The following is a 23,998-nucleotide window of genomic DNA, read 5'->3' on the forward strand; positions in this document are numbered from 1 at the left end:
ATGGAAAAAACCAAACTAGCCAAAAAATAAGCTTGCAGAAAGACAGCCACCAATCAAACCATGTCCCGTGTCCTCTTACAGACTTAAGAGGAAGGATAAAATGTTAAAAATATGTATTTTATATATATATATATATGAAAAGATCAATAATTCCTCAGGGATAACATTCCTGAAGGGACTATATCTTTTTTAATCACTGCTATAAATGTAGTTCTTCTAAGGGCTGAAGTGTAGAGAAGTTACCTACAAACCGAACTCTATTGATACTGAAGGTACTGCTGCAAAAAAAGCCCTTCCCCATAATACATTCAAGAAAGCAAAGACAAAAGGCTCCTTAATCTTGCCTTATGTTTTATCTTATTATTTATAACACTAAAAAGAATCTTGTGCATTTGATAAACTTGGTTTTATGTAACGAAACACCTAAAAGAGCCCTCTAAAGCCTTTGCCCTCTGCTATGCCTCTGCAGCATTATCAGGAAAGACAGAAAACTATCGGCGCAATTCCACTAACTCAGGCAGTTGGCAACAGTTCACTGCTGTTAACTGTCTCCCTGACCAAAGACCGCGCTCAGAACATTCCTCCCCTCCTGAGGACACAAATGTGTATACCTTACGGCCCCGGTTCAGCAACTTGTTTAAACACACGCTCACCTATCCCCACGCAGATAGCCCTGATAAAATCAATGCAGACGAACTGGGCTAATGAAGCACAAGAAAGGGCATGGATTGAGAGCATCGCAGTTATTACCTCCTTAATGAACATCTCATCCTGACGCATTTAATGTGCTTTTTTTTCCCTAATTTTAGGAATCCAGTTTTCAGAGAATATTCTTCCCTGCAGTTCACTGGGACATTCATGAGGTTGGAAATCAATAAATGCAAAGGAAAAGTAGTGTCTGCCAGCAAGTTTGTTTCTGAGCAATGGAGGTTGCGGCTACGGCTCCAACACGGGTGCTGAAGTGAATGACTTTCGGCCGTCCCTTACAGGAAAAGTCATACAACAAAATGCCAGGTACTGCTAATTTGAGCTTTAACTTCCCCCGGAGCCAAAATGAAACTCCACAGCGCTCCGCTACCTTCGGTTTAGCCGCCCGCATAATTCACCCCCAAAGACGCCGTTAGCGGCCGGTGCACAAATTCCGCCCGGCCCCGGGGCAGAGGCTTTCCCCGCTGCGGGCGCAGCCCGGGCAGCGCTGCCCGCGGCGCTTCGCAGGGGCGGCGGCGGCGGCGGCGGCCCCGGGGGCAGCGCTGCCCGGGCCCGCGAGCAGAGCCCGGCCGCCGCCGCACGCCGGAGGGGGCTGCCCACCACCGCTCCGCGCCGCCCGGGGAACCCGCCCCGGCCCATCTCCCGACCCCGCCGGCCCTCCCCCCCCCCGGCAGGCGAAGGCCTCTCGCCGCCGCGATGCGGCCGCCCCGTCCTTGGGCGCTGCAGCACGCCGGGCCCGGAGCCTTACCGCATTCCTGCCGGCCCGCCGCCCGCCCCGCCGCCCGCTCGCCTCGGCCATCGCCCCGCCGCCGCCCGGGGCCGCGGCACCGCGGCGCTCCCCGAGCTCGCCCCGCTCCCGGGCAGGCAGGAGGCAGCGCGGGCAGCCCTGCCGGCACCCGGCTCCCGGCTGGCAGCCCCGCTCTCCTTCCCGGCGCCGGGCTCGTTTTTAAGGTGGAATGCCAAAAATCATCCTGCAGACGGGGCCGGCTCTGTCCTTCGAGGACTGGGCTCTCAGCTTCCAGCCTTTACCCTTCCCTTTCCCCCGCCTGCAATCATCTCCAAGGTAGGTTTTAAAGCCGCTTAGGATTTTGCAGGGGAAGTAAGGAAAGATGCTCCTGCCGACACCTGCGTTTTGGAATAGGGCCTCGCTCCCCAGGGCAAGTAGTACCAGCGTGAGCCGGGTTTGCCCATGCAATTACAGACATACACAAAGAGTTAAACAAAAATCTCTACAGTCTGATACAAAATTTTTCTGGATCAGATGCACAACCGCAGAGCTGCAATTGCATATACATATGCTGAAAAAATAGGACGCTCTGTGTATTTAAAATTCAGCTTATTTGCACTTCTTTATTCCAAAATTATACGCAGATCAGAAAAAAGATTTTTTTTTTAGTGCAGCATAGGTTATGGTTTATGATCGGAAAGAAATCAAGATTTAATCTTTTGTGTTAGCTGCACAAAGGCTAGTCCAGTCAGATACCTCCTGGACACAAAGACAGCCCTTTAGGGCCAGACCCTGTTTTTAAGGCAAGATTCCCAAGTCTTAAGATAAGTGGACAGAGGTTTCCTGCTTCTCATTCCTCTTTGCACAGAGCACCTCCACATTATTTACATGGACAGCCCTGATACGACAGGCAAAGTCACTTCTCTACATGGACGCACAGCGCATACAGGTACACAAATAGGGCGTATGCTCAAAGGTCACAAAATAATTAAATTTTCTTATTAAACACAAAATGAATGACACTTCTGCAGAAGCTACAAATTAGGACAGGATTTTTTTCACATTTGAAACTTCCAAACTATGCAAAGCAACTACATCATCCTTTAAGGATGCTCTTAGCGCTAGCACCTGTTCAAATGCTGGCAGCAGGACTGAATTTTGATGATGACTTTAAAGAACTACTTTTTAAATGCTGCTTCTTCTCTAATGGTTACCATACTTGGAAATTCAGTCTATAAAGTTCAGGAAAATTGGAACCCAAAATATTGACAGCAGTATCTGAAGCACACTGCAAAAGGTAATCCTCTTCCTTCTACTGGATGCCTATCAGCAAAATGCCATCAAAGCCTAGACGCTTGCAATGCCATGTTCAGCTGGACCAGTAGTAAATACTTAAAATAGCAAAAGATCTAACTGTATCAGATCTAACCAGAATCAGGTAAGAGCTTTCTCTCTCAGTACATACTGTTTACTTCATTCTCTATCAGATGGATCAACGCCTTTAACTTCAATAAGCAGAAACAAAGGCAACAATAATGCGCCCGGAATATTTTCATTGACTTACCCACGTGGCATGGTCTGCTTGGGAAAGCATTTATCCTAAAAGCATTTATAAAGCTCCTACCTGTCCATGCGCCTATAAACATGATTTTTCTACACCTGCATGCACTACTGTAATACCATGCTCTGGTTTCGTAAGACACAATGCATTGCGGAGTTGCAAAAAGCTTACTTTTAAGATATGTTCAGAATCTAATGATGGGTAGCACATAAACGTGTAGCAGATATTTAAAATACATGAATGCATACATACACATTTAAAATAGATTTTTCCACCCGTGTCCACGTACAAATGGTTGTGAAGCCTGTTTTAAGAACCTAACACTTTCAATCGCTGACAAATAGGTAAAATATAGTCTCACTAATAACCAGTGTCTAGAAAGAACATATATGGAGCCAAATTCTCCACCCATCAAAAGCATAGAACATGGCACAAAATGTATTTGGACCACTATGAAGGAGTATAAAAAGAAGCAAATGAATCAGTTAATAGTCAAACAGCTCATTTACGCACTCAAATGGGGCATAGAGCTATGACTAAATTAATTATAGGGCCATAAAACAAACACTACCTAGAGAGAAAGCACAAGCATCATTGCTCCTGGTTCCCAGTGTTTTCTGAAAGTGATACATAATGGGCATGATGACTTAGTACATTAAAAGAAATTAACATTAAAGAGGACTTACTGCTATTTTTTGGAGAGTCGTTTTGACCGATGTCCATGTGTCCAATCTTCTATCCAGGATTAGGATAAATTTGGTGTCAGACTCATGTTGACTATGAGATAAGAAAATACCAAGCAATCAGGTAACATTTTAAGGGAATATGACTTTGTTCCCCCAGAAAACCCCAGACCCAAGAACGCAGAATGCAAACCACATTTTGACATTTCCACAATTGCTGAAATTCCACTTGAAAATATTTCTCTGAGCAGACTCCAGCAAGAAATTTGGGAAGCCCGCCTTACAGTTAGCCCAGGGTTATGCATCACCTTTGAAGTGGGCGTTGGGTGGGAAGTGGAGGCAACAGATTGCCCTTGAAACCCGCACTGGGCTTGAGAAGGACTTTGCAGAGGTTGGGGGCAGCTGTGCTTCTGCTGACCAGCTCAGGGGCGGCCAGCAGCCTCCACCAGCCGCTGCCCCAAGATGCACATCCCTGCCCTCGCTGCTGGGCTCTTCCCTCTGAGGGAGCTCGTTACCCGCTTGCCTGGGTTACAGCGACCAAGCGATGACTCCTGGCTTGTCTTGGCACCAGGCCACAGAGGTGACCCTAACCCAGGGAAGGGTGATGCCAGCCTGGCAGGGGGAGAAGGGGAGCTGGTGCCGAAACAGGCTGTCGGGGCTTCCCTGGCACCTCCCGAGGCCCCGCTTGTGAGGCAGCGATTGCTAAGAGGCAATTTCCAGCACGCTCTGGTTCACTTTGCAAGCGCAGGCTTCCCGACGTCCCTTTTGACACCCAAATCCTTTAAGCTGTTTTGAAATCCCCAGTCTTACCAAGCGAGCGAGCAGCACCGGGGATGCCCAGTCTGGCAGGTGACCTAACGCGCAGGTGAGCTCCTGTCTGTAATTCAAATATTGCCTTCCCAGGCTGGCTGGGTGCAGCTCAGCCAGGCTCAGCCCGTGACAATGCACACTCCAGGGCAGTCTGCATTACAAACTGGAATCATGTTTGCACACAGGTTAAGGGTATGCCAGCTTGTAACCAAGTCCTCTGCTGTCAGTGTATTTACAGGATACTTAGGTAATATTTACAATATTTATTTTGCGGATACTGAAACAGGATAGCCACGTCCCACACCACCCTAGCCGGACATCTCAGTGCTGCGGAGAGTACACGTGCTGGCTCCCGAGAGCTGGGTCAGGTGTCTGCACTGGGCACGGCCCCACGCAGGCAGCCTACCGCAAGCACCGGCTTCGGTAATTCTTGTGTTTCACAAGCGAAAACACATGGTGGATTACTCAGAAGTATCACATGGCAGACAATACTTGGCAACTTCACTACAGAAAGAGAAGACACTTGAAGCCAGCGCAGGAGCTTTCATTCAATGCGCATCTTGCTCCTCTGGTCTGTGACAGCCACACCTTTGGCAAATGTATTTAAAAGGAATTAGCAGTTGTGCCGAGAGAAAAAACAAAAATCCCTTTGGCTCCTAATAACAATTGACTCCCAAGCTGTCCTACAACTATATCTTATGGACCTCTAATGTCACACTCCAAGTGCAAAGGTTTAGTACGCATTTATACATGGCCATTGAGGTGTACCAGAAAAGAGCAGAGACAACGAATAGCAGATTTTACACGTGGGTCGTACACAGAACTTCCGCATGTAATAAAGTCTGAGGTTGCAGGTTGTGATCTGGATCAGGCACAACTTTTCAGCCAAAACCTTTTTTAGCTAAAATAGTTTTGGCAACATGAGACGATTCTGCAGGTTTCTGTCAGCTCTGTTCACCCCCACTACGAGGTAAATGACCCGGGCAGGTGGGAGGGGGGCAAATGATCCTTTTGTCTGAGGTAAAAATAAAATGCTTTGGTTTTTCAGCACACCCTAAAACTTTAAAAGGTAGGTCTCTGTCCTATTAAAAACAATTCCCCAACTCCCCACAGTATTTCCCAACAGGCTGCAATTGGAAAAAAAAAAAAAATAGCGTTTACACAGCACTGCTGTCACCATAATAAAACCTAAAGAAAAACCCCAGAATCTAAGTAATTTAGAAAAGGCAGCCAGACTGTAGTGCATTGTCAGTCGATAAAAGTTTGCCAAAGTATGCCATTTACTCAGGGACAAGGTTATATTCAGAGAGTAGCCTCTCAGCATGTTAATTTACTTTTATCAGTTCCCTTACAGACACAAAGAAGAAAGTTCCCAGCTGTCCAAAAGCCTTGAAACCTACTGTGGGAAATTTTTAATTTATTCTGGGGCTAGTGGAGCAAGCCTGTGACTATTTGCAACCCAGGCCTTGCAGGTTTATCAGATTTCCAGTCCTGCGATGTACCTTTTAGACTGACAATAAAAATAAATCAATGCTTTCTCACCAAGGCTGCAAGGGGTGAGTTCATTTGCATTCAGCAGCAAAAAGATGGAGCCAGATAACCAGATCGAGGATTATTTCTCTCTGGGTGCTTCTTGTCACTTTTTTTTCTTACCCTTAATTTTGTATGTGTTGCAGGATGCACCAGACTAAAAATAAAGACTTGGGACGTTTTGCAGGAGGACTTGAAATTGGATCCCGGAGTCTGCAGTTGTGAGATTTAGCACAGGACTGAGAGACTCCTTGTGGCTGGGGAGATCAGAGCAGGACCTGCTGCGTAATATTTAAATTCAGAGGTATTTATAGCCAACAGCACCCTTCGCCGTTTCGTTACTCTGTGTCATCAGCCATGGCTCTAGATCACTTTGTACTTCACTTCCCGATCTAAGGGAAACACGCAGAGCTCGTCTAAATACTGAAAAGCTGGAGAGTCAAACAAGATGACTCTTAGGGTCTCCGTTCTGCGAATACTGGGATCTGTCACACTTACCTGTACCTCTCCTTCAAGCACACCATCGCAGGGTGCTGTTCAGCAAAGCCAGCCTGAGGGCGGGCAGGCAGGCAGGCAGGCAGGGAGGCAGGCAGGCAGGCAGGGAGGCAGGCAGGGAGGCAGGCAGGGAGGCAGGCAGGCAGGCAGGCAGGGAGGGAGGCAGGCAGGCAGGGAGGCAGGCAGGGAGGGAGGCAGGCAGGGAGGCAGGGAGGGAGGCAGGGAGGGAGGCAGGCAGGGAGGCAGGCAGGGAGGCAGGCAGGCAGGCAGGGAGGCAGGCAGGGAGGCAGGCAGGGAGGCAGGCAGGCAGGCAGGCAGGGAGGCAGGCAGGGAGGGAGGCAGGGAGGGAGGGAGGCAGGGAGGGAGGCAGGCAGGCAGGCAGGGAGGCAGGCAGGGAGGCAGGGAGGGAGGCAGGGAGGGAGGCAGGGAGGGAGGCAGGGAGGCAGGCAGCCCACCACGCACTTTGAGTTGGGTGTGCGGGCATGGAAGATGGGGACCTACTACTTATTTTTCTGTACAGCTCTTCCATACAAGCACTTTCTGCAGCTGCCTCCTGCCTGCAGCATGGTTCCCAGGAATCCTAAAGTAAAATTAACTTGCCTACAAGACTCATCTTCCTCCTGGCTCTGTTATTAATGCCCTTCACCTTGTGGAGCGAATAGTGGCTTACACCATCCATCTCCTTTACCTAACAATTATTTCCAGGAGAAAAATGCTTCATGAAATTCAGCTTTCCAAAATACTACAGACCTGACATCCCATGAGGTTTCCTCAGACTGGTATCAGTAGGACAAGACGTAGTCCTTGCTGCTGATTGCATGGGAAAGGCTCTGTGTGGTGCCTTATCTATACGCCCATACCCCCATCCATAGGTATGGGGCAGGGAGGTGTCGGTGATCCACAGCTACCTGACGCGCAGGTCAAATATTTACCTCTTTTAGGGACTTTCTAGCCCAAAGCCTGAGCCCTGATGCCATGCTGCGATGCCACTGAGGGACGCGTACCCAGGGGTGCCACATACCTCACAGCCCTTCCACCCTCAATTACGTGATGCTTTTCCTTGCTCCACCACAGCCTTTTCGACTCCAAAGTGTTAAAAAGCACATGTTTTTAAGACGGTTAGGTATTGAGGCAGGCAGTTACAGTGGTAGGAGGAGCAGAGAAGCATGATTAACGTGGTTTTACTAATAGCACGCTGAACATGTTTGAATCACCAGCAAGCTTGCAGCTCTCATTAGCTCCTTGATTGAGTTTGACCTATTACAGGGATAGCAAGACTGCTCATCATGCTAATGCCAGGGTGTTCACAGTCATATGAAATAAGAAGCCCTGGAGAAACGAACTGGGAAGCACGGCTGCACAGATATGGGCAGCCCACACAGCAAGAAGGAGAAACCCCTCCGGCCGGCACACACCATGGCACGCTCCTGTCCATGCTGGGACGGTGCTCTGTGGGTCAGGAGCCCACAAAACTTCAGAGTCCCATCCAAAAAGAGGACAGAGGAACCAGAGGCCCTTTTTTTTTCCTGCAGAGGTGGCTAAACACACGGAACTTCTTCCAAGGCAGCCACTGATGGAAAGCTCCCATCTAGCTGCTGTCAATCTGCTCTCCCTGCAGGAAAAAAATTGCCAAAACAGGCATTACTCAAGGAAATTAAGCATTCCAGGTAACTGAGTCACCAGGCTCAGCAGCAAGAAATAGGAGGGCCATTAATCTAAGTATGCAGCCCTGCATGCGGCGCAGGCAGACTGTCAGCCGCTTGACCCCGAGACACAGGCAGGTAATGGGAGCCGCAGCACGCTGCTGAGCCATCGCGTGTCATGCGGACCCCAAAGGGTTTGTTCCTGTAATTAGTCTCTTCTGGTTACATTTCTCTTTTTCCACAGTAATGACTCTCTATTTGTACGTGTCAAAATATTACTCTGCAGTGGCATGGCATATTTAAGCGGTGACACATGTCAAAGCTTAAGGAAAGCTTGCTGTTAATTAGAAACTTAATAAACTAAATTTATGACACATGCAGGCTGACAAGGCATAGGGATGATGTCCACTTTTTAGTCTGCAGTTACTGGTACATTAAATACCTCGCCTGGACACCATAAGGGCTTGCATCGTTCGTCTTCTCCCTCTTGCTTGCTCTGAGAGCTGAAGATGCCCCTCGCCCCCATGCGTGGCATTACCCTGCAGATCCCCTGCCTGACCCAGGCAGGACCAACACCTCCCTCCATCACCGGGAAGAGCCAGAAGGGAGCCACGTACCTCGGGACTGACGTTAGGTATGTTAAGACCTTAGATACGATCTCTTCGGGCACCTCGTTGAAGCGAGCATTGTCGGGCAGGGTGATAATCCAAGCTTTGTCTTTGCCTCGGCCACCTGGAATAAAGACAAGGATGCTTCCCTGGGCGTGCTTTCGAGGAGGGCCAGCAGCAAAGCCCAGTCCACCCGTCAGGTCAGAAAACACGCTGCCATCGCTACAGGGGGTTTTTTACATCACCAGAACAGCAAAACCGGGTCAAATCCTGCTGCCGATTTCAAGCACAACACACACGCACAGCTGGTAGAAACAAATGTATGAGGTACCAGATATTTCCTTTATTTACTGAGCATACTTTACATGGGACAGCCAAAGAAGTCGGAAATACAAGGACAAATCAGCACGCTGGTCTGGAACCTATAGAAATACACTTCAAAGCAAAACGCTTGTTAATGCGTTGAGCGTTTGAAAGTAAGAATACTTTACAGTATGGCTTGAGACAGAAACCTAATATGCTCTTTCAAACTGCCTCAATGTTTTATTAACAACATTTCTAGTGGAAGAAACTACACTGGAGACTACCTGATGGATCATATCCCGTGTGGAGTATCATTTTGCCAAATAGCGCAGAAGTTCGTCTGGAGTATTTAATTACCGCAGAGAGAGAGAGACCCTGCAGAAGTTCACCGTACTCACCAGAAAGAAAAGCAAACTCTTTCATCAAGTCATCACTGATGTCCTTTGCACAGATGGGTATCGCAGTTTCTGGAAAAAAACAAAAGCAGCAGTCAAAAAGGAAGCAAAAATCCAAAGCAAACACATTTATCAATGTGTTAACCCAAAGGTGGGACTCGGACCGAGTGCAGCTTCCCTAAATTATATATGAAATATTGTAACAAAGGATATATAGTTCTCCAAGAAACCAATGTTTCTAATGACTCTAATAGAGCGAATGCCATAATTCGGTAGCAAATGTATTCTATCAAATGTACTGAGGAAGAACTGCCTGGGAGCTTGAGTGCTCTTCTCTCAACAGCTATATCCAATGTTAATATTTATATTTTGGAGTTGCTAAACTTACTCCCCTATTTTGCAAACTCCCCCAGTGCCTCCTAGCCTTGGCAATACAATGGGCCGTGGTTTCTGCTGGGAACAGCAGCGTCCAAGGCTGCCACACTGGGAACAAGGTTGGGTTTTCAGACGGTTATAGTCTTTAATTTTGAGCAAATCAGCTTCTGAAATCGTGTTTTCATCTGGCATGGGGCCACATGCACTGGAAAGGCTGTTGTTCCTACGTCCACTTATTAGATTTCTTTTTAATTAAATAATGGGAGAGGCTGGTTTAATACCATCTTTAGCACATTGACCATTTCAGTGGCAATGAAGCACACTGGAACAATAGATGTGATTTTACCTTTCACTGGGAGAAGGAAACAAAAAACAGACTCAGTGAACACAAGAGGAGCTTATAGCTGGCAGACATTTTTCTGGATTATCTATAAATGGAATGACAGCTAAAAATTAAACATCCTCGTTCCTGCAAATAAATGTTTTAAAGCACATCTATACAGATTAAAGTCCTTGTGCTTTCTGATAATAACATTTTAAACACTGATTATTTTACAGAGTTGGTCCTAGGGAGTAATCTTGGCTGTTTTAAATCGCCCAGGCTGCATACTTCAGCACGCTCCAACGTAATCGATATTTATTTCATTGCACTTTTTCCAAAAGCTTTCTGGGTCACTTCTGCTTCCTCGGAGGATTTTTCGGGCCCTCAGTCGGGCGTATGGAGCTGGAGCACAGCAGCCCAGAGGTGCACGGGGGGGCTCTGCCTCCTGCCGTCCCCGCCGGCCACCGGCTGCTCTCTGCTCTTCTATGCACGTGCTGCCTTTTTTTTCCCCCTCTTGTAGATAAAAATGTTATTTTTGTTTGTAAAGGATCAAGCCTCAGTGCCACTGGCATCTACAGAAACATTCTTGATTTTAACAGGCCCTAGAATCGGTCTCGGTAAGAAAGAAGTTTGTTTTGCAAAGATATTTCAAATATTTCTCTCTCATTCAACTGCTTCACCCAACTTGAGGACAAGCAGTGGCAGATTTCTTCTGTATTAGTTGATTTTTTCCCCAGGTCAATAGTTTCATACTGATAAAAATCACATTTACTAACTTAATAAGCTCCAACACATGAAGCAGATGATATTAAACATGCAGATCTTTGAAAATACAAGGCAAAAGCCCAGGGCTGCGCACACGTATTTGCCGCAGGAAGGTGTGGGGCTGTTCAGCAGCTTGTCTGCATTTGCAGTCAAGTGAAGCCTGTCCCCAAAGCCAGCTCACCTCGCCTGCCCCCGCTGACCGCTCTCCCCGAAGATGCGGCCACTGGCAAGCCAGGCAAAGTTTTGCCCTGTGCTATAACGCCCGCGCGCACTCACGTGCTCAACAGTAAAAGCAAACACAGTTACAGGTTTACAGTAAACGCAGCTTTTGTTTCTGGTTCTGCAGTGATACCGGAGGGAAATGCTGATTTATTGATAGCTCTCCAGAAAACAGGCTGGGAAAAGGGGGTTAACCTTTGCATGGTAAAAAAAAAAACCAAAAAACCAAAAAAAAAAACCTTAATTAAAAAGTTTCACAAGACATTTTCTCACTGAGATCAACCTAACAACTCGCAGCCTTAAACTAAGTCGGAGACAACCAGAGCTGGAAAAAAAGTAGCATTTTTCCACAGATATTTTCAAACTTTGCTATCCAGAAAAGAAATATAATCTCAAAAATGCATGCTTTAATCCCAGAGTCTGGTGCTTATTCTCTCACATCAATCTTAGCTGCAATTTCCCAATGTTCATCATGGAAACTGCAAAAAACAACTGATATTTTAATCCTACCTGTGCTGGGGGGCTGCAGTAGGACCTGCTGTAGGACCCGCTGGACAAGTTTGCCCTCTGCAAACACCCTCCAGCTAAGCAAGTACCATCAGGGCCACGCCAGCGGGTGGGTTTGAGGCGCAAAGCACCATAGGATGGGTTCCCACCACGCTCGGGAATGACCCGAGGAGGGACCAGCTTTGGGATTCATGCTTTGCAGTGAGGACCTTGCTCCCCAACATTTTATTCCACTGAAAGTTTCATCCTTGACTTTCATCCTGGCACAGCGGTGGAGACCCGGATTCCTACAGCACCCTTATGACTTTGACTTTCTCGCTTCCCAAGGGATGACATTTTTGGAAGAGGGCACTCAGCACCTTTAGAAAACCAGGCCCTTCCGAGCAGTCCCATGTTGAGCACTCAAAATAAGTCATTTGAGAAAAAACTACGCAGGAGTACTTTACTTCAGGCAGTGGAGGCTCGGGGAGCATTTCCCTTACAAACCCTCCCCATCTCCTGCAGGGTAGGAGAATCCAACAAGCGATGGAGGAGCAGGACAGCTGCCCTTTGGTAAGGTCAAGGCACAACAACAGGCTGATTGTGGTCCCACGAGAGCTGCTCCTTGGCCAACTCATCACTCGCTCCGCATTGGCCATCGAACTCAACATCCTGGGCAAACGTTAGGGAAAATCAAGTGCTGGCATCGAATTTGCAAGCGTGTTGCTGTGCCTGCGGCACATCAGTTGGATGCTACTATAAACCCTGTACAGAAGCATGACCTCTGTCGTCAAATATTAATCTCTGGAAAAAAAGCAGTGAAAGGCAGTGAGGCACCAAAGATATCTGCCTCTCAAACAAGGCTTCAGTTGATGTTCAGTAGCAAACTGAGTATTTCTTATTTGAAGGACACTCTTGGGACAGTACAGAAAAGACCCCAGGGTACTGCCCAGCACTGGCTATGAACAGTACAGCCAGCCTGCATCTCGCTTGGCACAAGGCGGAGGAAGTCAAGGTTTCATGCAAGCCCACTCGTTTCTCTTAAAAAGAGGCTTTGTGATCATCAGCTACTATAGAATAGAGCTGCTGTTACAAAATGAAGCCTGAAACCCCTGCGTTACAGCATCCCAGAGCACTTTACAAACTACACTGCTATCCCCACACGGTTGGTATGACCTCAGGCTTTAGGGTCTTACTAAAAACAAGCAGCATCTGGATGATAAATTGTCATAACAGTGTAGTAACATTTTTTATATGGGCTCTAAGCTGGGTATTTATAAAATGCTGCTGCAATTATTACATTCAGAGACTCCTCTCCGGAGGAGATCATTGCCATGACACACAGTTTCGGAGGATGCGTGAAGCCAAGCAGGGAAAAGACAAAGGGAAATACAGAGTCTCTACCCTTCCAAGAAAAACTAATGTGGCTCAGCAGGGAACCCTGCTGAATCTGTCCTTCCCCATCCTTTGGTTTACACAGTCCAGAACACTTTGCTGGGTCCTCTCCATAGGACCGTATCTCAAGGCCATTGCCCAGACTGCAGTTGTAAGAATGATGCTTACTGTTAGAGAGCTTCCCTTTCGAGGCGATTCAAAGCACAGCCGGACTTTCACGTATGGTGGAGGTCTGCAGTGACGTTCAGAGAGGGGACAGCTACAGTCTGAGTCCAAATTCCTCTTGTAAAACTCAATTAAACTCTGAAGTGCTTTGCTCTTTGGCAACTATTGTTTTCTTTTCTTTTCCAAACTTCGCAGGCCCACAGCATCTGCAGACAGCAGCTGCAATGCATCTCCCAAGCTGATGTAATAGCGCCTTACGCTGCACAACACTGACCAAATATTGTTTGCAACTATAAAATCCATTTGGAGATGGCTTTGTTGTGAATGAAGAATAGCAGCTTTTCATGTGAGGGTTGCTGCCGTAGTCTAGGAAACAAAACTGAAGTAAATCGAATGAAAAGGGTAAAGGATCACGTTGAGCTTCTCCATGACATGCTCGTTCTCAGCTGCTTGTCCATTTGGACATCTACATCCAATGACGCAGTGTCAAGGGAGCCTGCAAATCAGCACATTTGTAACCCGTTTCCATTTCCCTCGGTGACTTTCTGGGCTCACCAGGGTCATCAGCCAGCGTCTGTCTCAGGTCATCCCACTGCAGGAAGGCCCACCAGCCTCCAAAAGTTCCTTCGAGGCTAATGACACCCGTAACACAGACCTACGTAAACCGTAGGAGTTTGCAGGAAGGTCCGGTGCTCGGGGAGTTTCAATGAGGGGGGTTTCTCCCAGCTACCACACACTCCTGTCCACGGCCAGCGTCGATGTGAGCCTCCCAGAACAGCTGATGGAGCACAGGCTAGGCTGAGCGTGAGGATTAAGCCATCCCCATCTCATCTGCTCTGCGCAGGAGTGAGAACAGAAATCCCTTAGAGCAGAGTGCCCCAACCATGAACCCGGTGCAATGCAGAGAGCGGCCCTTTCAGCTTCTCCAGCTGAGGTTGCTCTGCTTTGCAAAATTAAATATTCATTGGGGCAAAGAATAGAAACACAGTCTGAGGAGAAAGACCAATGCACCACCCTGCAATTTGTTCCCCTAACTCAGTCCGGATTGCTATACCCGCTCAAAACACTCAAAAGGAAGGACCCTGCAGCCCATCGCTCGGGGCACTTGCTTTGGATAAGGGGAACAGTTTCACTTGAAATCTAATTAGCTGAAAAAGCTGAAGAGCTCCTCCAGGAAGAATGACAGAAATCCGTGCCATAGCAGCAGTCGGGGCCACAGCCTGCTGCAGGAAACCCGAGTCTCCATCGCCCCGGTGCGCGTCCTAGCCGGCGAGCGGCTGAGCCTCACCCTGCTTTCTCGCTGAGCAATTTCAAAAGACTTTGGATTCAACCCAGCACACAACAAACAACATCGCCATTCTCCCTATCAGCACACCATGTCCAGCAAGGAAGACACAGGGAGTTATCAGAGAAAAAAATACTATTTTATACTGTCTGCACACTGCCCTACTGCGGATGGCACGCTTGCACGAGGTCTGCACAAAGCCTGTCCAACAGCACGGTGCCAAGTGATGAGTGCCTGTCCCTGGCTGCGGGGAAGGAGCAGGGCAGGAGCACGGAGGCGTGCAGGCAGCTGCCATTACTGCCCGGGCATCGCCTCACCCAGCGTCTTCCCGGGGATCGCGCCCCACCTGCACAGTCTCCAAGTGGTGGATTCCCCGACAAGCTTATACCTGGAGTAGGATCCTAATATCAACATCACCGCATCCACCCTCCTGCATCTCCGTCCTGCGCCGTACCTGCCCGGGAACAGGATACGAAGCTGCGTACGCGCAGAGCGCGTGTTTACACAGCGTTGTTCATGGGAACCGGAGCCAGGAGGGGCTGGCGGCTGGCCAAGCGGCACGATGCCGATGGAGATACCGTGCTGAACTGCACGTTCATTAGAGAACACGTAGCACAGAATAGGACATTGTGCTCCTCAACAAGGCCTGCTGTATTCACCAAGAGCTTATTTACAGGACCCGGTCTGAGCAGAGGACTGACAGCCAAGGTCCCGAGGCTGCTTCCTGGCTTGGAGACTAAACTCTTTGGTAGCCAGGAGCAAATCGTGTCTCAGTTCCTCATTTGCAAACGGGAACAGGCACAAGTGCCAGCAGGATATGGCGTTAGCAAAGGGCCACGAGCATGTCTGATGACAGGAGCAGAAAAGACCCCCGCAGCCCCCATCCATCGGGCCGATGGAGGTGTTCACATCTGTACGGGTTGTGCGAGAGCTGGCCTCAAAGGGCAAGTGTTAAAAACCCCAATGGACTAACCACTGGATGGCTTTGGACTAACCTGGACAGCTGGGTAAGAAAAGGTCTCCACAGCCCACAGGACTGGTTTCTGAATGCACCAAAAAACAGAAGATCTCGGGATCAGACGTGAAGTTCACCAGCCAGGACGTGGTGGCTTCCTCCCCGGGGACCTGAGGCCAAGGGATCATTTTTCCCGACAAGTGAGTTTGCAGCATGCTGGCTCACAGGGGCTTGCAGGTCCCAAGCAGGACTTCTAAAGATTCATAGGGCAGAAAAGCAGAGGGGCCTGCTAATAAGAGACATTTCTACTCGGTTCCACCAAAGTCATCCAGAGCTGCGGAGCACACGGAGGTTAACAGCCTTATGCTGCAATTGCACCTTTATAGCCGAGGTAACAGCCCGGCCACAGATTTAGACGTGTGGGGACCTTTTCCCCACCCTGCAGTAAAGCACAGCCTGCATCAAACAAATTTCCTTCTCTCCACACCACAGAAGTTCAGCTGCTAAAGAAACTTCAGAGACTTGACCATGCAAAGTGCAAAAACTGCCGCGGTCCTCTTCTGCGTTTGCAAGTGATCTCAGGTATGTTGCAGAAGCTATACATGTAATCATTAGTCATTTCTAACAGCATCTCTGAGCTGCGCACACCCTCGTACGCACCAAAACCACATTCAGCTGCTCACGCATCCTGCCCCGACACACATACGCTCTTGTAGGAGAAGTTCCAGTGCAGTCGCCGGGGGTACCTGTTGCAAAGACGAGGCACTGTTGCTGTCCAGGGGAGCCACGTGGAGCAAATTCACCTTTAGCCATCTCAGTGTACGAACAACAACTTCTGCTGCTGCACTAAAACCTGGCACGTTCAACAGTTTGTAATTCCAGGCGGTGCAGCCATGCCCCGTGCCAAGCGAGGAACACAAAAGACTCGTTAAAATATTTATGGCAGAAAGCTTCAGTACCCTCGACTGCTGCGAGCTCCTTTGCCCCCCCGCCTGCGGGGACACGTCGCACCCCGCTGCGGCCAGGGGCTGCATGGGAACATCGGCGTCCCCCCGAGCCCTGGGCTCAGCCTGCAGGCACCTGCTCCGTAACTACAGCCGGTCGAAACCAGGTTTTCATTTGGAGGGAAAGATTAGCAATTAGATTAGGTTTATAAATGCCTGTTTTTCTGGAAGACGCGATGTATTGATCCCAAGGAAGATGATGGGGCTCCTCGGCCGGTTCTGTCAATACCCCGATGGCAAACCTCCACCTGCCACACGCGAATCTCTCGGTAAATCCTCTTCTTCTGGTAAAACCCACTTCTACAGAGCTGCCACCTCAGACGTTGCCTGGGAAGAGCATCGGCACAATACGGGGGATGAGAGATGGCAGAGCCACGGGAAGAGCTGCACCCCAGGAACGTGGTGGGAGCCATGGAGGGACAGGGTGTATTTAGAGGAGCTGGTGGTTCAGGTGCTGGCAGCACGCCCTGGTCCCCAGGCTACAGGTGGCAGTGGGGCCACCCCAGGAGCTGCCAGGAGCCCCGTGATGCTGGCAGCCAGGCATGGGTGGCCCTCGGAGAGCTCACTACGGAGGCAGGTCAGCCGCAAAACACCTCCTTCAGAGCCAGACGGGACAGACGCACAGCAGCAGCCGCCACGCCACCGTTTCGAAGGGACCTGGCGCCTGCAAAGCCGTGCCCTGCACAGGACAGCCGCCAGCACCGGCTCCCCGGTACAGCCACCACCCTCCATGGCCACGTGGGCATGAACGCAGACCCCTCTTCCCAAATCGCCACAGTAACTGCCCGTGTGTGAGCATGCCCCAGCGAAAATAATGATTTAAACTTCACCAGGAGCATCATCTCATGTCACAGGTGGGAAACCGAGGCAGTCACGTCAGGCAGAAACACATCAAAAACACCCAGGGATTCAAAAAGACCGTGGAAAGCCCCAGGAGTATTAGTCCATCGCTATGCGTGACGGGTTGGTCACCACGCCAGGTTCAAGGACTCCTTAAATTATCCTTTGTCAGCCTGGGGAGGATATTTTAAGGAAAGGCTCACTCTGTTTGCAAGCTCTTTCTTTTACTTCTCCCCAAGCACCCACTCCGGCACAGCGTAGGAGGCAGGATACGGCACCAGATGGTCCTCTCTTCTGACCTAGTGGCTGTGCTTCTCTGCCGAGGCCTTCCAGGGAAGGCCTGCAGTTGATGCTTCAGCGCAGACACACATCCCCATCACCCAAGCCTGGGAGTATGCTCGGCTAAGAGACCATACAGAAGAAAACAACAACAACAACAAAAAAAAGTGAAGCTTCTGAAAAACTAGAATGACCTTTTCGAAAGGCTTAGGTTTATATACACTGAGGATAAGAGTGAAAATGCAAAAGAAAATGCTGTGAAAGAAAACAAAGATAAGAAATAGGGAGAAAACGTTAACTCGGCGCAGTCCAGGCTTGTGGACCATCATCCAGGCAGCATGCCTGTCCCACGGAGGGATGTCCTCACGGGACCGGCTGAATCATCACCTTACAATAGGAGCTGGTCGGCAGGGCCGAAGAGGGATCGGATGGCAGCGCGTCCAGGCGTGCGCAGAGCGACCCTGGATCAGGCCCCGCGGCCGAGCCTGCAAACCCCGGGGCAGGAGCCTCCTGCTCCCGGGCATCCCTCCAGCAAGCGCCGGAGGGGAAACGCCGGCTGCGAAAGAGCAGGAGCACCCAGGGCACAGCACAGCTCAGCTGCGGTCGCTCGCTGGCACACACAACCTGCAAAACCTGATCCCTGCTGACCACTGCCAGGAGGACAAGGCGCAGCCAGCCAAGGATCCCAGACGAGGTGCAGCCGTCTAAGGATCCCACATTCATGGCAACGTCATCCTCCGATACAATTTTGGGAGCTGGAGTGAGCAGAAGGGTCCCTGGGAGCCGGGGCTGAGCCATGCTGCCGGCGAGGAGGAGGATGCTCAGGGGAGGTTAAAAGGTCCAGCGTGTCCCTGCGTGCTGGGGACCACGGAGTTTGGGGGGGGTGGCGGTGGAATCTCTTCCAATTTAGATGTAACAGCTGGCAAACTGTGGAAGCTTTGCTCAGAAAAGGCAAACAGAAGTAAACTACATGGCAACAAGGCTTATGTGTTATCTCCTGTTATTGCTGTGGCTAATCTGCTAATGCGAGGGAACAAAACACTGGGTGCTCTGATGTGTTCACGTCCAATCAGAAAAACTGTCTTCTCATATTGCCCCAAACTAAGCAAAAATTGGGAAAGATAAAAGCCAGCTCAACTATACATGAATTTACATCTATTGCAAGAAATGTAATAAAGTTTCTCAACACCCACTCTTGTGGATTCAAAGTGTGGGAGTTGAGAAAATCTAGTTTCTTGCATTTCTAATACTTAGGAGCTTCAATGTACTTTTAATTTTCTCCTATTCCCAATTTCAGTCATTCCTCCCTTACGGGAGACTCAGGAAAGAGTCTACAGGTGTTTGCACACCAGCACCGGGGCACGTCTGCCAGCTGTGCAGGGGACGGTGTGTTTAGCATCTGCCACCCCTATGCACCTTCCCAGCCAACATCGTCAGCCTCCAAAACAGAGCCCATTCAGCACAAAAGACTTCCCAAGCCAAATAAAAACACACACACATCAATAACTGCCACATCATTCAATACCATGCAAGCGTTGCTTTTTCCAAGCCAAATTCCAGCTTCGTGCACAAAGTAACTCTTGGGAGATGTAATAGCAGTAAATCCTTGGGCCCCATTACCTGCCTAGGAACCTGGAATTAAGTTCGCTGAAGTCACTGGAAAGATTTATTTGCTTTCACAGCCTATATAGCCAGGAAACTAAATCGTACAGCCAGGTTCTCACACTGGCATCACCTGGAAACTCTGCTGCAAAGTGAGGAAACAAAAACCAATTCTCCTGAATTGAAAATGGAAATGCTCAATTTTGGCGTTCCCCTGTTGAGCAAAAGCGCATCTCCAAATCCAGCAAACTGCTTTCCCGTGGCAGGAGAAGGTCAGTGGCACGGAAAGCGTGGGGGGGAGGATATCACTGGTGCTCGCTGTCTGTCTCACACCACCCAGCCCTTGGACAGACACCCACGGAGCAGCAGATGGATAATTGCCCCGTGCAGGCAGCTCAGCCAGCGCGGGTTCCCAGGGAACAGCCCTGCCCCGGGAGCTGCCATCAGCTGGAGCTCCTGACTCAGCCCTGCTGTAAAACCAAGTCTAGCATCGCCTGGGAGAAAAAGGGATTCGGAAGACAAGGCAGCCCCACCCAGCCACTTCCACCACAGCTCCTCACGCTCCTGTTCCTCTGCCCCCAGTTTGGCAGTGGCTTTCCATTTTACTGCGTTAGGGAAGCTGTCAGGTGGGATGGTTGAGGCTTTGCCAGCAGAGCAAGTTGAGGAGCGTGGGACCCGAGCTGCGCTCCTCACACATGCCGAAATGACCGCCGTCACAGCGACACGTGTCAGTCAGTACAAGGTTGCCCGTTTGCAGGACAAGGCTGAGGACACTCGCTTGGTTTGCGGCTCTGGGGTTTCCTTGCAAGTCCTACCAGCCAAAACCAACTTTAACAAAAGGCTCCTACCACAAGCATGACCAGCGGCAATATCCGAGCTCTGAACTGCCCATCTCCAGGCACACGGGGGAAGCTCCATGTCTCCAAGCATCCTCCAGTTCAGTGGCAAAGACAGCGCTTTGGAAGACTCTTTCTTTCCCCCACCATATTCTACACTTCAGTTCCTTCCCTCCCACACAGCCCTGCTGTCACTTCACTTTTGTCCTGGTAAATGAATGATAAACCATTAAACTGCAGTTGTAGCAAATGTGATGTAGGGAGAGGAAGCACATCCCACGTACTACTGACTGCTCCCAGACTACTACTCCTCCGTGGTCCACCAAAGAGGTCTGGACCGACGGTGGTGCAGAGCTTTCGGAGGCTGCTGGCCCTGTACTTCTGCAGCTCTCTGAGGGAGTCCAAGACATTTTAAGGATGAGAATGGCTGTAAAAGGCTTGGGATTTATATAGGCTTGTATTTCACCGTAAGGCAGATATGGGGGAAGCATTACCTTCTACTAGAAACGACCAAGTTTCCAGTACTGATAGGTGAAGGGAAATGGTTAAAACATGGTCCTGGATCAGGCTGAATGCTCAGAAATCAGTGATGAGGAAAAAAAACCTTCTGATTTATTTTTAATCTCATGATTTGGGGAACCTTACTCAACTTTGTATCTTTTTCACTATCTCATTTTAGGAATCTACGTAGATGCGAAATCACATGTCCAGATCCTGCAGCTATAACCACACAGGCATGCCTTTGTGCAGATATTTTCATTTCGGATGAGCATTATACAAAGGTCATCTGCCAAGAGCTGGTTAGAAGACAGGGCTCATGCTCAGGAGAAACCTGCTGCCTACTTTCACCCGGTTTCCATTACACCGCTCATAGAACATATTCACCATCTGCATCCCCATCCCTGTGTCACCCAGCTCCTGTTCAAGCAGCGTGGGTGTTCATCGCCGACACCAGCGCAAGGAGGATCGGACTTTTTTTTAATCGCATCCATTCAGGTAGCATCCTTTGCTAACCGACCGCGATCACCCCTGCTGACATTTTGCTACCCTCTTTGCAGGATGTGGGCAAACGAACAGGTCAGCACGGGAACAGCGGGCAGGACAGCCCACAGCAGAGTAGAAGGTGCTGGGGTGGGCATCATCCCAGAAGAGCACGTACACAAGCATCTCTTGAGGAGCAGGTGACACATTGGTAAAGTCCTCACCTGTGACTTACCCCCCCCGATAAACTCCTCCGGCACCCTAAACTGTGCTTTGCAAAGCGGTCAAGGAAACTGGAATTAGACTGGAAGCTTTTTTTGGGTCAGTGTGTCTTTTTTGTGCCTGGCACGGCTCCAAGCACACTGCCAGCTGTGAACAAGGAAGGAAGGATGAGCGCCTTGGCCTCCTGACAACACAGGCATCCTCTAGTGAGGATGGAGTCACCCAAGATGCCACTACCTCTCCTGGATTATGAAAGACCTCTCTGCAAAAAAAGCTGTTCTCCCCACAAGAAAACAAAATAACAAAAAAGTCGGGGCTCCAAACAGTTTACAAACAGATCGTTGTCCGTCAAAGGAAACATAGTTGAAGCACTAGAGCAGCTTACAGCCTGAGGGTAAGGGATCAGATTGCATTTGCTGCTCACATTAAGGGTGTGCGGCCCTATACCCACAGCAACATCGTTACAACTCTGTGCGTTCCCCAGCGCAGCCCGGGTTTAAGCGGTGTTTAAAGACCAAGGAACGAGGGAGGGAAGAGGGGCTGTCTAACACACGCGCTTTACGCACATCTGCCGCTTTTCTACTTCAGGAACTGGGGAAGGGCACACCATAGGCATCAGGCTAAGACGCAGCTTCCCAGGGAAGACTTCTTTAGTTTTGGCCATGGGGAATCTGGGAAGGGGACTAGCACTGGCAAACACCCTTCTGCTCACCGAAAACCACCTCCTCTCTTCAGACACATTTTGAGCAATGCATTCCAGTAACAAGAAGGACATGTCAGCAGCACCCCGTGAAACAGCTTCTCCTTAACAAACGAGGCCATTCTACACCGATCACGCAACCCATCGAAAGAAATAACACCCGGCGTCCTCAACAACCCTCGTGCAACGAGCCCTCCCGGCGGCTTCCCAGGCAGACGGGCTTGGCTACCAACACCCTCGCCCGCCCTGCCTTTGCAGCCCGACCCCGCCGCCGCCACTCACACCCGGCTGCCGGCCGGCGAGGAGCCGGGCACCTGTGGGCTCCCTCCGCCCCGGCGCTGGGCTGCGGCACCCCGGCCGGGCGGACACCGCCGGGACTACGGAGGCGAGCGGGGAGGCAGGCTCCTCGCTCCGGAGAGGGAGGTCCAGGGGAAGCCCCTCGCCATCCCCGCCCGACCGGCGCGGTCCCCCGCCCCCCGGGACACCCGGGACACCCGCACCGGCCCCGCGGGGTCCGGCACCCCCCGGGACTCACCGGCGGCGGCGGCCTCCAGCAGCGCGGCGGCCCGCAGCAGGCAGTAGTACCGCTCCATCTCCCCCGCCGAGGTGCCCCCCGGCGGGGGACCGGCCGGGGCCGGGGCCGGGGCCGCGGCCGGGGCCGGGGCCAGGGCCATGCCCCGCGGCAGCGCTCCGCCGCCGGCACCGCTCCGCCGCCGCCGCCCCGGGCCCGCGCGGCCGCCGAGGCGGGGCCGGGGGAAGCGGGCGGCCGCGGCAGCCGCCTCCGACCGCCCCCCGCCCGCCCCCCGCGCCGCCCCGGAGGGCGCCCGCTGCCCGCCGAGCGCCCCCGGGTCTTTGCCTTCTTTCCTTTCTTTCCCCCTTTTCCTTCCCCCCGCCCCCCTTTTTCCCCCCTTTTCCCCTTTTTTGTTTCATTTTTTTTACATTTACTCCTACTCCCCAGTGTCCCCCGGCACACCGCCCCGCAGCCAGAGCCGCTCCCCGCCTTAGTGCCTATAGCACGTCCCTAAGAGGAAAACAAAAAAGTGTTTTCACCCTCTGCAAGCAGCATTCTAGCAAATTCCTTGACCAATATATGAGAACTACACTAAGCAATGCTATAGCCAAAGCTGGCCAGAGCCCTGAGCACACCGCCGGCCTGACCCGTCAGCTTCAGTTTCCCTGATGCTGAGGTTCAAACGATGCCAGCTCATTCTCAACAGGAGCCTGAGCTGCCCAGGAAGGCAGCGCAGAGAAGTGGATGGTCCTGTTTTTCCAAAACGACCTTTTAATTATGCTCCTTACTATAATAGCAGCCTTTTTCCAACACTTCAGCAGTCAGGTCTATTAATTTAGGACCCAAGGTCTAACGACAGTAGTATGAAAAACACCTTATTTTGGCAGACCGTGTCCCGTCTTACACTGACACAGAATTTTTCAAGGAAAAACTACCCGTTCAGTCAGTGCTCCTTGTTCATAACACAGCAGATCCTCACTAACTTAAGAGTTTGAATACACGATTTTCTGTCTGGTCATAAAGCACGTCCTGTGTGACAGGGAGAGCTCGTGTGTGGTTACTCATCAAAAAATCCAGCTCAGGTGCACAGCAGTAAAACGCGGTATAAACCAGCCATATGCAAGGCTACAAGCATGGGAAGACAGCCATACCGCATTCCTTCCGTATTCTTATCGTGGGAACGCTATTTTCCCTAAAGTGCAACAGCTCGTGCAGAAATGAGCCCCATCCAAGCGCTGAAAGTCTCTTTTTTGTCCTAGCGCTGGGCAGGGGATGCCCTGCTGTAACCGGGACTCACCACCACTGAGTGGTACATACCCACTTTAACACCGGCTTCGGAAAAAATAAAGCTAGCCGGTAGAAGATACAGCTACGTTATCCCTAAGGTTTGGCAATCAATCCATTTCTTCCTCTCCGAACAGAAGACAAAATGACTAAGACTGGATCTGGATCAGGTCTTTGCAGCTGACGCACTCTACCCGAGGCCCAGGTGGGCGAGGCTGGAGCACGGCGCAGATGCTGGCAGGAACGCTGCTCGTCCCAGGGCTGTACCTGCTCCAGCCGATTCAGCTGCCACAAGACAACATCAGCCAG

General features: G+C 50.5%; 1 protein-coding gene across 2 annotated transcripts in view; it reads right to left on the reverse strand.

The window, feature by feature from the left end:
- The window catches only part of MCF2 (MCF.2 cell line derived transforming sequence), a 60,962-nt gene extending 38,398 nt beyond the window's left edge, over window positions 1–22,564 (reverse strand). The window contains exons 1-4 of one of the 2 annotated variants that reach the window (XM_075512928.1): window positions 22,430–22,564; window positions 9,467–9,535; window positions 8,775–8,889; window positions 3,683–3,773 (exon numbers count right to left, since the gene is read on the reverse strand). In XM_075512928.1, the coding sequence (XP_075369043.1) occupies window positions 3,683–3,773; window positions 8,775–8,889; window positions 9,467–9,535; window positions 22,430–22,487 (333 nt within the window). In that variant the 5' untranslated portion in view covers window positions 22,488–22,564. Of the gene's footprint in view, window positions 1–1,456; window positions 1,628–3,682; window positions 3,774–8,774; window positions 8,890–9,466; window positions 9,536–22,429 lie in introns of those variants that run through there. The other variant, XM_075512929.1, reaches the window with a different exon arrangement.
- Between the last annotated feature and the right edge of the window lie 1,434 nt (window positions 22,565–23,998).

This window comes from Mycteria americana, chromosome 10 (assembly GCF_035582795.1).
Source record: "Mycteria americana isolate JAX WOST 10 ecotype Jacksonville Zoo and Gardens chromosome 10, USCA_MyAme_1.0, whole genome shotgun sequence".
Lineage (NCBI taxonomy): Eukaryota > Metazoa > Chordata > Aves > Ciconiiformes > Ciconiidae > Mycteria > Mycteria americana.